The sequence below is a fragment of the Heterodontus francisci genome, chromosome 14 (assembly GCF_036365525.1).
Source record: "Heterodontus francisci isolate sHetFra1 chromosome 14, sHetFra1.hap1, whole genome shotgun sequence".
NCBI lineage: Eukaryota > Metazoa > Chordata > Chondrichthyes > Heterodontiformes > Heterodontidae > Heterodontus > Heterodontus francisci.
In genome coordinates, this window is record NC_090384.1 from 69,222,705 (window position 1) to 69,236,847 (window position 14,143).

Sequence of the window (14,143 nt, forward strand, 5' to 3'; positions counted from 1 at the left end):
CATGTGACACGACCTTATAGATGGAGGCTTCAGTCATGACACCTTGCTACTACAGGAAGCTCTTGATTATACCTGTACAATGGAAGAAAGACATCAATGAAGCGATGTGTAATTAATAATGGATGTCTGCTCATACTTTGCTAAAGATAGACAGATTGATGGAAGATCTTGAAGGATGAGGCTGTCGTTTGAGTTCTTCAGTCAGCCCACTATTCTCACCTCCCTGGTGGAGCACAGGCAGTTTTCACTCGCTATTCAGAGATTCAACTACTCTTTGAACCAGAGGTTTGCTCTTCTGGACCTTTTGCAGCTTTTTGAAGTTGTTTCCTTGCTCAGGTCATCATGGTGTACTCTTTATTACCATCTGTATGTCGAAAGGAATAATAGATTGGCATCCTTCATGTGCTAGTCAAGATAATTTCCTGACAATTCAGCATTCGGTCAGTCAAAGTTATTTTTCAACACAATACTCGTATACAATTTACTCACCAGTATTGTTGACTGTTCTTATAGTTTACTCAGCAGAATTTAGTTTTCAGCTTTATGGTTTTGTTAATCTATCTAATATTCGTTCAGTCCATACAAATATAAATTCTGAATTTACTGTTTCTTTAATTAAATAGCCACTAATTTACTTTTCCTTTAAACAATCTGCATTATCAGAGTAAGAGTAATTTGCATTATTTCGTGTTTTTTCTGGAATGTACCGTAATTAGCCCCTCCCTATATCTAACCTTCTCCAGCTTTACAACCCTTCAAGAACCCAGCATTGCTCCAATTCTGACCTCTCATGAGCCCCCCCACTCCCTTTGCTCCACCTTTGTCAGCTGTGCCATCAGTTGTCTAAACCTTAAGCTCTGAAATTACCTATCTTAACCTCTCTGCCTCTGAACCTCCCTCTCTGCCTTTAAGGCCCTCTATAAAACCTGTCTCTTTGAATAACTTTTTAACCACCCATTCTAATATCTTCTTCTTTGGCTTAGGGTCGATTTTTGTCCAATGATACTCCTGTGAAGTGCTTTGGGACATCTTCTTACATTGAAGTCACTATATAAATGCAAATTGTTTTTATATGGGCTCTCGTAACCCTCTATTGCTCTCACATTCTCGAATGCCCTCTTTCCACCTGCATCAAAACAAATACGTTAATGTAGTCATTGAAATCAGGATGATGCTATCATTGTTGCCTTTGTGCTGTGAGGGCAGGATCTCTGGGTGTGGTTTAAATTTTCACTGATACCACAACTTGCATTTGATGGTATAGTACCAAGGCTGTTTGCTAATAAAATGTCTCTTTTTAATGACAGCAGGGGTTGTAATTTGCTAATGCACTGCCACTGGTTAATATTAGGACCGATATATGAGGCTCTAGTGTGTCACCTTTATTAGTAATCTGGTGAGTCAGTTCCAGTTCCAGATGGCCATTGTAAGATTGTTACAGTAAAATGTGCTAATGTTGACCATATCCAATACATATGAAGAAATAAAATCTAGCCCCTGATTCAAGAGGTAGTAACAAGGTTTGTAAGTGCTATAATGGGCCAAATCTTGCTGGAAAAATAATGGTGGTTTAACAACACACAGTTATTAATGTGTAAATTGGTCATCAAGTTCAGGGGGTTAAGAGCTATATGGTGTGTTGTGATTGCACAAATGGCATTTCATCCTTCGCCTCCCTGATTTTAAAATCTTGCTAGATTTGCTCATTAATTGCCCAATAAATTCGCCACAGAAAGTTAGGGCAAGTAATTAAAAGCAATATTTTAACAATGCAATAATTGTTAAGAGCATATGTACCATTTTAACAATGTGATCATTGTAAATGTCAGTCAACAAATCTGGCCCAGAAAGAGAACCATTTAAAATGTTTATTCTCATTCCTGCATGTAGTAAATTCTTCTGAGAGATTTTTTTTTAAATTGCAAATGTGAAATTTTAAAAATCCTTTCTTGTCTTTTCTCTTTTCTTTCTCAATACAATCTTTCCCTCTGTTTACTTCTCTTTTCAAAGCTGATTTGACTCTTAATTCACCCTACTTCTCAGTTATTCTGTTTTTCTCAATCTTTAAACCTCATTGATTAAGGAGATGCACTGTTGGTCCCATCATTCACTAAGAACTCAGATGCTAATTTCCCTCACTGTGCCATTATCTGCTCACACTTACAGCAAGTTATGTTGCAAAAGAATTTTGAGCTGAAAGGTGCAGGAAAACATCTAACTAAGGCATACACCATGAGATGTTCCAGAGATGGCAGCACGATTAGCTCATTGTAAGATTGGTTCCTTGAACATGGAGTGCTATTTGTACAATTGAGAAGCTTTTGTACAAGCTTATGTGCAAGGAACTGTTGTGATGTGCACTGTAAATGTGTAGCTCCTTTGATCGTTCCATAGTCAAATGGGAACTTTAAAGAAACCTCATCAAAGTATAAAAATTATACTTCGAACGGTTTCCTCTTGAAAAAAATTAAAAAGCTATTATTCAATTCATCGCTTTCTGATAGACTAAAGCTTGGATCTAAAAATATTACACAAGGCTTCTTTCCAGCACTGGATGTATACTTGTTATTTAATGAAGAGCTGCTTGTATTCAGAGACCTTTATCAAAAAAGCAGCACCTTTGTGGAACCCGACTTGCTCAGAAGGGATCTCGTTGTTTCCTTGGTATCATGTCAATTGTAAAGTTCCAAGACGACCTGTGACTTTCCCGAGTAAATGTCTCTAATGGTTGACAGAGGCATGTGTTTTATGACAGCTACTTGATGGATTTCTGCAATGATTCACCCTCAGACTTGGAATCAGCTTTAATACACTAGTGAGTCTTGACGTTGCTACCAAACTTGTGTCTTCCTCCAGACCCTCCATCTTGACATCTGACACTTTCCATGGTAAAATAAGCATGAGAATCATTAACTGGACAGGGTACAAAAATGGTATCCACACATTTAATACAGTTTACTGCCTCGAATGTTCTACAGTGCCATGTTTTTCATTGTAATATGTCACCTTTTGTTTTTCTTCGTTTGTGAAATCAGATCATTTGTAACAAGTCTCTCTCGAGATACATTCAGTTTTTACTGGATCACGACCATAATTGTAAGAAATGTATGGATCTAGCAAGCCACTTGGTTGCACTAAAATGCGATGAAAAATAATAATAAAATTGGACAGACCATCCGGCATGAACCTAAGTACCAGATTGAGAGATGACAGTGACATACCCAGCTCAGTCAACCCTGCAAAGTCCTCCTTATTCACACCTGAGGACCTGTGCCAAAATTGGGAGAGCTGTCCCACAGACAAGTTAAGCAACAGCCTGACATAGTCATATTTACTGAATCGTACCTTTTCAGCCAATGTCTCAGACTCTGCCGTCACCATCCCTCGGTATGTTCTGTCCGATGGGCAGGACTGACCCACCAGAGATGGCAGCACAGTTGGAGGGAATGGCCCTGGGAATCCTCAACATTGATTCCGCACCTCATAAAGTCCCGTGGCATCGGGTCACACATGGGCAAGGAAACCCCCCCCCCCTGCTGATTACTACCTACAGCCCTCTCTCAGGTGCTGAATCAGTACTCTTCCATGTTGAACACAACTTGGAAGAGGCACTGAAAGCAGCAAGGGCGCATAATGTACTCTGGGTGGAAGACTTCAATGTCCATCACCAAAAGTGGTTCAGTAGCACCACTACTGACCGAGCTGGCCAAGTCCTGAAGGACATATCTGCTCGACTAGGCCTGCGGCAGGTGGTGAAAGAACCAACAAGAGGGGAACTCTTACTTGATCTCATCCTCACCAATCTGCCTGCCGCGGTATTCATAGGAGTGACTGCCACACAGTCCTTGAGACCACCTGCACCCTCCATCGTGTTGTGTGGCACCACCGTTATGCTAAATGGGTTAGATTCAGATCAAATTATGCCACAGAGTGCAATGACCATCTCAAAGAAGAGAAAATGTAACCATTTCCTTTTGATGTTCAACAGCATTACCGTCATCAAATCCCCCCCCACCATCAACATCTTGGGGGTGGGGTGGGGGGGGGGTCACCATTGACCAGAAACTTAACTGGACCAGCCACATAAATATTGTGGCTACAACAGCAGGTCAGAGGCTGGGTTGTTGTCTCAGAGGGTTGTGAGTCTTTGGAACCCCCTTCCCAGACAGTGGTGGAGGCAGGATCATTGAATATTTTTTAGGCAGAGGTAGATAAATTCTTTACTAACAAGGGAGTCAAAGAGTATCGGGGGAAAGTGCAGTAGAGGCCACAATCAGATCAGCCAAGATAATATTAAATGGCGAAGCAGGCTCAAAGGAGCTGAGTGGCCTATTCCTCCTCCTAATTCATATGTTCATATGTTTTCTGTGGCGAGTAACTACCTAACTCCTCACCATTTGCAAAACATGTCAGGAGTGTGATGGAAGACTCTCCACTTGCCTGGATAAGTGCAGCTCCAACAACACTCGCAGCTTGACAGGGTCTAGGATGAAGCAATCCACTTGATTGGCACCATATCCAGCACGTTAAACCTTCACTAGCTCCACCATGGACATACTGTGGCTGCAGTGTGTACCATCTACAAGATGCACTGCAACAACTCGCTTCTTTGCCAACATCTGCCAAACTTGTGACCTCTACCCACCTACAAGTACCAGGGCTGCAGGCACATGGAAACACCACCACCTCCAATTTCCTCTCTAAGTCATACACTATCCTGACTCAAGTATATTGCAGTTCTTTCATCGTCATTGGTTTAAAATCCTGGAATTTCCTGCCTCACAGCACTGTGGGAGTATTTTCACCACACAGACTGCAACAGTTCAAAAAGGGTGGGCGCTCACAACCTTCGTGTGGGCAGTTCGGGATGGGCAATAAATGTTGACTTTACCTTTGGCGTCTATTTCTCCTAAATGATTTTTTAAAAAATCTGTGCAAAATAGGAGCTTGTCTGTGGATTTGAGACAATTACAAAGTTATTGCACACGAATGATGTAAATGTTTTTCACAATTTTACTTCTACCACAGGTTTTAAGATGCGCTTTTTATTTACTGTTAATGAGGACTATTATATACATGAAGGTACCTTAATACTCCTCAGAGACACGTTCTGCTAAATTGAAAATCTCCAAAGCAGGAATTTCCATAAAATGTGTCTGGATTATTAATTGACTAAACAACAATGCTCTAGAGAAGGTCGCACTACACAAGTACTGAAATGTAGTTGGAAATGATCAATAAAAATCAGCTGTACGTTATTTTTAGCAAATAAATAGTATAGTAAATACCAGGGCCGCAAAATTCAGCTCTGTAGTGCCCACAGTTTTGGTGCCATGGGTGCTGTTTTTTTTCCCAAATGGCATCCATGCTACAAGCATGCACTTCTGGCATGATGCGCACTGCACACCATTTTAGGCGTTGGAGCATGCGCCGGAGATATGCAGAGTAGGCAGATTGTAACACCAGTCAGTGTGTAATGCTGATTTAGCGATTGCCCTGGTATTTTCAACCTCGCCAATCCTGCTCATGCCCTCTCTTATGTCCAGCTGAACTTGCATTCGGCAGCTGGAAAGACAACCTCCTTCTACTGCCTGGACAACGGCCATAAGATAATGCAAGTGCTATCATAGTGTTGCCCACCACTTCCATGCTAGAGAGGTAGGGCTACAAGCTCTGCGCAAAGCCCTGTACCAGCTTGGTGCCGGACTCCTGCATGCTCCTTGACAGTGACCACAGGCTTTCTAGCAGACCTGCCAATACTGCCCAGCTTTTCATTGTCCAAGCCCATCAGCCTTTTTCTCTACGCCATCCCATTGGAGTCCTAATCTGAGACCCATGCAGCAGAACTCGTGTGTGACAATAGTCTCTGGGGAGCTGGCACCTATGGTACCCTTTTCTCGCTGTCCTGATTGCAGTCCAGTTGTGCCTGGTGACTCACCATGTGCAGATTCTGCCTGTATGCACTGTGTCAGTATTTGAGCTGGTGGCTGTGTGAGATTGACAGTCGGTGCTTCTTCATCATCAGCATCCTGCTCTTCTTGCACTTCACACTCATGCACCAGTGCTTGATCAGATGGGTATTTGAAAGGAGAAAGGCACAAGGGCCACAGCGGTAGTCAGGGAAGTGGGGGGGGAGTAAGAGGTGCATGTTTACACTATCTACAGCTTGTATATCAAAAAGCATTGTGAGATGAGGGGGAAGTGAGAATGTGGATTAGGTAGAAACAAACAGTCATCATCTTTGGTTTCAGCCTCACCGCTGGCCACGGCCTTGGTTGTCATTGCACCAATGGTATCAAGCACTGTTTCCTTCATCCTGTCTTCCACTGCTTAGGTGCTGCTGTCAGCAGTTATATGTCACCTTGTCCTGCAAGAGAGAGAAAAGAGTGTCAGTGAGTGAGGTGCAGTGTGCTTGTCATAGTTGAATAGCTGGCCGTGTATGCAAGCTGAGAAATGGGTGTGTGCAGAAATGTTGCAGCAGTGCTAAGTGTGTGAGGTGAAGCTATGAATTTTAGCTGAGTCAAGCTTGATGCAGAATGTTGGTAGGTGAATGAAGGAGCATTGTTGAATGGAGCATTGTGTGAGACTAGTGGTTCATTTATAAGGACATAGTATTTGAAGATTCATTCACTGACCTTGACCACTTGTGTGAGGTCATTAAACTTCTTCTTGCATTGCATCCAGGTCTTCTGGGCTAGACTGCATTGACAGCGATGGCTTTCTGATCTCATTGCCTTCTTGGTGTCTGTCTAGAGGGTGTCCTGGTCCCCTGTGGGAAGAGGACCTCTCTCCTCCTGTCCACCTCCTACTCCAAGGCCTCCAGTGCTGCGTAGGAGAATCTTGGAGCATGGCCCTGTTGTGCCATTATCAATTTTCTTGCTGCTAAAACACTCTTCCACAAACAGTTCCACCACCTCCTGCAGCCACAATGCACCTCCCCTTTAAGAGGTGCAAGCTGGCTTTAAGTAGTGCTGGCAAGCTTTAATTGATGCTAGCCTCGCATGCACTTGGGCTCCCTGCAGAGGCATGCAATCCCTCTGCAGTGCATTTAGCTTTGGGATACATGCTAACTTCAGTTAAATTAGCAAGTAGCATGAAGTTTGTGTGCATCACAACAGACACTCGTGGGTTAATCGGGCATCTCTGCGTCCGTTATCAGGCCCCATCCAGTTTTTTCCTTCAGCATTTCAGTAATTATATTCATAGTGCTTGAACTTTCACTTTGAGTAGTTGGCTGGACTATTTAAGAATGATGGGTGGGGAGATAATTATAAGTTCTAGTTGTAATTTTAATTTCAGGTTAATATTAGGTAAGAATATTTTTGTACATTTGTTTAGATCATAACAATACAGACATTACAATATGGGTACTGGAATACAGTTGGAACTCGAAATGCTCACATAATTTTTATGTACTAAAGATTCTTTGTTGCAGAGACTATTATAAGATCTGAATAAAGTCAGAGTATTAAACTGTTGTATTCTTGGTTTTGTTGCAATTCGCTGGATGATGATGTCAAGAGTACCTTTAACTCAATATTTCCAATAATGGCAAGAAAATTGCAATTGGTTTTGTGTATGCTCTGATTAAGTTACTTTTGATTAGGTGTACAGTTCTGAAACATTTCTACAGTGTAGTCAGTGGAATGGAATTGCTGCAGTTGTTTTTTTCTTTATAAAGTCCAGAAATGAATGCTGTACAATCATAATTTAGCATTAATTTACAGCACTGAACTTCATTGCTTTGAATATGAGTGTAAGTGTGACATTTCTTTCTTCTTGTCTTTTAGGTGGAACGGGAGATAGCTATCCTGAAGTTAATAGAACATCCACACGTTTTAAAGCTACACGACGTCTATGAAAATAAAAAATATTTGTAGGTATATGTTTGCTGTTTAACTGAAAGTATGTTGTACTGGTTCGTTTCTGATGATTTCTAATGAATTCGTTTATAATGAACATGCTTCTTTTCACCTTATTCACACCTTTCGATTTTTTGCTCTTATTTGAAAGCTTGTATTTTAAAGTGGGAGGTGGGTTGCTACACAACTGGATCTAAAGGTTTGAATTACTGATGTTTCAGTGTACTCACGTAAAACTCTTGTGGTCAATGGATGTATGCTCTATTCACATAGTCGATGATGTGTGTTTTGAAACTATGTGAAAAAGCTGACCTTTTGTAAACAGAATACTTCCAAACCCCTCTTAAGTTACCATGTGTAGCAAGACATATATTCTTACAATAATAGAACTGATACTATCTAACTTAGGTAACACCTTCATTTTTCAGCTGCTTTTATTTTTTGTCTTCCAATATCAATTATCATAATATGGACAATAATAGGTTGTTTTAATTTTTCATATTTTTTTCATCACTCATTTCTGTTAGACAATTATGTGAGCTGAAGTATAATGGGAATTATCTGACTGTTTAAATGGTACAATGAGGTGAGAACTGGATGGCACAACCGATTGTCTTACTATCCTGTCATACCCAGAGCCCAGCTTAAAATGCAGCCCAGGTAGATGAGGTGAAATGAGTTTAGATGGACTCCATTAGTTTTCTGGTGTAGGCCGATATAAAAAAAAACTGTTCATCGTTTACCACTAAAGTAGCAGTTTCACTCAGAGATTGAAAGGATGACTAGTTTTGGGGAATGGAAACTAATGATGCAGTCAAGGTACAGCATGGCTACCCGACCCGAACCCAACCAGACCTGACGACATGTGTCGGGTTCGGGTTGAGTCGGGTCTCTCTTCCGGGTCCGGCATTCGGGCTCGGGTCGAGTCAGGCAGGGTCGGACACAGTGCTACCTTTTGGTCAGGGAGGGAAAAGTTTCAAAATTTGAACAGCCAGTACATCAAGGTGGGAAATGTGCATCCGGACTCCACACTAGTTTGCAGTAAGCGATTCCACCTAAGGTAGAGCACAACCTCTTTAATATAATCAACTTCATTCTGGTAGTCGGGTCAGTTCGGGCGCGGGAAAAAATCCAAGGACTCGGGTCGGGCTCGGGTCGGATGTGGTACTGTCGGGCTTGGGTCAGGTTTCAATTGCAGACCCGAGCAGGCCTTTAACTTGAGGTACTCTTCTAAATTTCAGTTAAAGCGCGTTGATGGGTCAGAGGAAGTACTACAGTATGAACAATATGCTGAACTGACAGAGTGTAAAGATTATAAAGGGGTCCCGGACTTTGAGGAATCAAAATTCAGAAACATTTTTTTAAAAATCTGAATGAATATATGCTTGTTCTTACTGGTACATGGGTATCTTGTTTCAGTTTAACTACAAGTATAAAATGCCTTTTTAGAAGACATCTGTAGGCAACTATTTTATATGAAATTTTCCCATGCTAATATCAAGACTGGTGAATTAATTTACAGGGGACACTCTCCATGGTACTGAATCAGCCCTCATTCATGGTAACACAACGGGGAGCTTAAGGCAGAATCCATTTATTTTTGCAATGCTTCCAAAATGCAGTTGTGAACTTCCCACATCTAAGAGATAAGATTTAAAGGTGGCATGGGCCACTGCCATCACATCCCTGTTGGAATTTTACACTCTTCTTGGCCTGGCAATGTTTTTTAGCCCATTGTTTTATTAGTGTAGCCTTTGGCTTATGCCAGTTTAAAAAAAAAGCAGCTTTTATTTTTCTCCTCTAGAATGAGAGTTGAAACATTTAGTAAGGCCATTTTTAAAAGGTGTAATTCTGATATGTCACAGGAATGCAGCGTAAGGCTCCAGCATGTTAGACAAAGGAATCAGATGCCAGTTTGATCACTGCACAATGAGCTCCTGATCTCATTCATGCTGCTATGGGGAGATGCCAAATGGAAAAAATAGTCACCCTGCCCTACTTTTGCATATCTCATCCTGGCTGTTTTCCAAACAGTTTTGGCAGAGATTTATAGATCATGCATCATAAGCTGTGTTGTGTTACTGGCACAGGAAGAACCACATGGAGAAGAAGGAAGAATTATTCAAAAGAAAGGAAGCCATCTCTCTCATAACATAAGCACATTTATTTTGTAATCAGGTGGCGCAGTGGATTAGTGTGCTTTCTGTTCTACGTCAGTACTCGGGTTCAAATTCCGACGAGATTGATAGTTGATTCAAAGGGCCGTATTTCAAGAAAGTCAGGGCAGTTAAGCCCGGTTTCTAATGCATATGTGCCCCAGAACAGTAATGCACCCCATTTGGCATTTTATTAGAACTGTCACTTGAGAATGCCACAGGGCTAGCTGATGTAGAAAATAGAACTGTCACTCAGCAGCAGTGAGGTTGGTCTGCTGAAATTGAAATTGTTCTTGGATGGTGGTGTAAAATGGGGATATTGAATTGGTAGTCCATTTTACATCCTGCCTGATTTCTTTTCAGTTGAATTCAGCAGAAAATAAATTTGGGTGAGATATAAAGTGCACTGCCAATTCACTGTTACATGTTTTCCACCACCCTCCAAGGCAAATTTCACCCCCTTTGCCCGAGTAGAGTAGTGGGAGCTTTGCTCTCTGGAAGAAGTTTCTCCTTCCCTCTGTTTCATAACTACTGGTATCTTCTGTCTACCCTACCCTATCTTTCCCTAACTTCTTTAATAACTTCTATTATATCTCCCTGTAATATGTCTTGTTCTGATTAGAGATACAGCACTGAAACAGGCCCTTCGGCCCACCGAGTCTGTGCCGAACATCAACCACCCATTTATACTAATCCTACACTAATCCCATATTCCTACCAAACATCCCCACCTGTCCCTATATTTCCCTACCACCTACCTATACTAGTGACAATTTATAATGGCCAATTTACCTACCAACCTGCAAGTCTTTTTGGCTTGTGGGAGGAAACCGGAGCACCCGGAGAAAACCCACGCAGACACAGGGAGAACTTGCAAACTCTACACAGGCAGTACCCGGAATCGAACCCGGGTCCCTGGAGCTGTGAGGCTGCGGTGCTAACCACTGCGCCACTGTGCTGCCCTAACAGAAAAATACCCAACTTCTCAAGTCTATTTGTATTTCTCATACCAGACAGTGCTGTAAGGGCTTATCAAGCTCATCACTAATGCTTGGCTTTTATATTCTATACCTCTTGTAGATAAAACCTAGTATCACATTAGCTTTTTGTACAGTCATATCAACCTGAGATGCTTCTATTAATGTTCTGTGAACCTCTATCCCAAGTCCTGCTGCTCTTCCACAGCACCCAATCTACTTCCATTCAGATGTAATTACTATATTTTTTTACCAAAATGTATCACTTCGCGCTAACTGATATTGAATTCCATCAGCCATTTCTTAGCCTATTCACAAATCATTAATATACACAGTGAACAGAAGTGGTCCCAGTACCGAACATTGAGGGACACCAGTTCTAAGCACTCTGGAAAAACTGCCGTTAACTCCTACTCTGTTTTCTCTCTGCTACCTAAATTTTATCCAGTTTGCTATCTTCCCCTTAATTCCATATCTCTTAATCTTTTTCTGGTAATCGCAAATGTGGTATTTTGTCAAAGATTTGCTAAAGTCCAAGTGCACTACATACACTACATTTCCCTCATGTACCATACGTTAACCTCCTCAAAGAATTCTGCAAGATTTGTCAAGCACTATCTTCTGTTTTGAAATCTGTGCTGGCTACCTCTAACAATTTTCTCTTTATTTAGATATGTGGTAATTTCATCCTTGATTAGAGACTCTTAAGTTTTCCCTACTGTATATGTTAAGCTAACTGGCCTGTAATTATCGAAATTAGTTCTGCTTCCCTTTTTAAAAAATGGTGATACATTGGCCACTGTCCAGTTCTCCGGCACACATTTACACCGAATAGAGCCCTGAATTATAATCTCTAGGGCTCTGCAATTTCCTTTCTCAACTCCTTCATGTTCCGAGGATGAATATTGTGTTATATGCTGCCTGCAAATGGTTGCTGACACTGGGCGCTTGAGATTCAAGTGTTTCATACTCCAGCCTGGACGTCCCTTGCCTTGATGAACATAAAAATTAATTTTTAAAAAATTAGAAGAGGAGGTGATGGTGGGCGTAGACTTTCAGCTATTCTCAATGCCACAGCACACTTAAATGTTAAAATAGAAGCAATCATGTAAATTAATGTTTAAAACATTTAGGATTATGTGGTGAATCTAAATATATTGGTTTAGTTTCAGCACACCTTTTGCATCACACATGATATAGAACTTCATATTAACTTCAGTGCAATTTCTTATTTGAAAAATCTTTATAGGAGGATATAGGAAATACAGATTTTTTTTTTGTTTCCACAATGTAGCTTATTTATGTTCTTTGCACTCATTGTGCCTTTATTGATAATTGTATGGAAGACAGAGTACTGGTCTGTTACTAAATGATCAGTTCCTCAAACTCAGGGCTGCTTAGCATTCAAAATCTGCACATTTTGTTAGTGATGGATTATGTGCTTTCCCAAATGAATTGATGGTTTACCTGCCCTACATATGAACATTTGAGTTAGGAGCAGGAGTAGGCCACTTGGCCCCTCAAGCCTGCTCCGCCATTCAATAAGATAATGGCTGATCTGATATAACCTCGACTCCTCATTCCCACCTACCCCTGATAATCTTTCACCTTTTGCTTATCAAGAATCTATCTACCTCTGCCTTAAAAATATTTAAGGACTCTGTTTCCACTGCATTTTGAGGAAGAGAGTTCCAAAGACTCACGACCCTCTGAGAGAAAAAAATTCTCCTCATCTCTGTCTTAAATGGGTGACCCCTTATTTTTAAACAGTGACCCCTAGTTCTAGATTCTCTCACAAGGGGAAACATCTTTTCCACATCCACCCTGTCAAGAACCCTCAGGATCTTATATGTTTCAATCAAGTCATGTCTTACTTGATATAAGCCTAGCCCGTCCAACCTTTCTTGTATGCCACACCTAAGGGACAGGATGAAAATTGTGATGACTTACCATGTCCCTCCAACACTTAATAGGATGGTATTGGACTATCTACATAAATTGTATCTCACTTCATCTCCACCCCCAAAACCTAGCTGAAAATGCTGCAAATACATTGACAAAGGGGAGACAGTGGCATGGTAGGACTGTCACTGACCTAGTAATCCAGAGGCCTAGACTAATGTCCTGGGGACACAGGTTCAAATCCCATCATGGCAGCTGGTGGACTTTAAATTCAAGTCATTAATCAATTAATAAATAACCTGGAAAGCTAGTCTTGGTAATAGTACCATGAAACTACCTATCTGGTTCACTAATGTCCTTTAGGGAAGTTGTCAAGGGGCAATTAGGATTGGGCAACAAATGCTGGCCTTGCCAGCCACACTCACATCCCATGAATGAATGTTGGACAGCAGTTAGTCAAAGAAACTGATTGAGCATCACGATGATACCGTGAAAGTTTGCTAAATAAGTGACTGAAGAGACAACAGAAAGTATTATCTTAGGTCATGTGCAATTGGTGATATATGGATACATGTTAATGCCTCACTGTAGCATGGTGATGCCTAAAATTAGAATTTGTGTTTTTATGTCATCTGAATTTTCAGGAATTAGGCATCAGTTCAAGATGAGTGAACAAAACGATACAAAATTTTGAAAAAGAAATTTGAGTAATGAGAAGTGTCAACACGGTAATTCCATTGGGAATGAAAGGTAGATGAAAACAACCAACTAAGACATTATTGATACAGTTATATTTTAGTCATGGTTAAACTCATGGCATGGAACACTCTGCCCTTTCACATTGAAGCAGATTTTTTGGGAGGTGATGGGCCTTACACAAAGAAAAGGTAGAGATAAAGTGTAAAATGTTGCCATTCAACGTCTTTCCATTTACATTTATAGTTTAAAATTGGGTGTATAGAAATGATATGGATTCCACAGTATGTTTTGCTTTAAGGAACAGTTCCAGCATAGTTTTAATTGTGTGTTACGAACAGGTAGTTAATCTATTTTTCTCTCTGAAGAAATTTCCCTGTTTTCCCAACTACCTTTCTGTAAATAGATTAGTGATTGAATTTATTTCCCTCCCTTAAACCCTGATAATAGATAACCACAACAACACGGTTGTTAGAGTTAAATCAAAGAATTAGAGTTTATTTACACACTCTTCAACTTGGGAAGGGGTTTAACTTCACCACGCACACTT

The 14,143-nt window shown here is 40.8% G+C and overlaps 1 protein-coding gene across 4 annotated transcripts in view; it reads left to right on the plus strand.

The window, feature by feature from the left end:
* The window catches only part of LOC137377319 (serine/threonine-protein kinase BRSK2), a 636,447-nt gene that overhangs the window by 197,047 nt on the left and 425,257 nt on the right, over positions 1 to 14,143 (plus strand). For all 4 annotated transcript variants that reach the window (XM_068046888.1, XM_068046887.1, XM_068046889.1 and 1 more), the window contains exon 2: positions 7,791 to 7,876. In XM_068046888.1, coding sequence (XP_067902989.1) covers positions 7,791 to 7,876 — 86 coding nt within the window. The remainder of the gene's footprint in view (positions 1 to 7,790; positions 7,877 to 14,143) is intronic.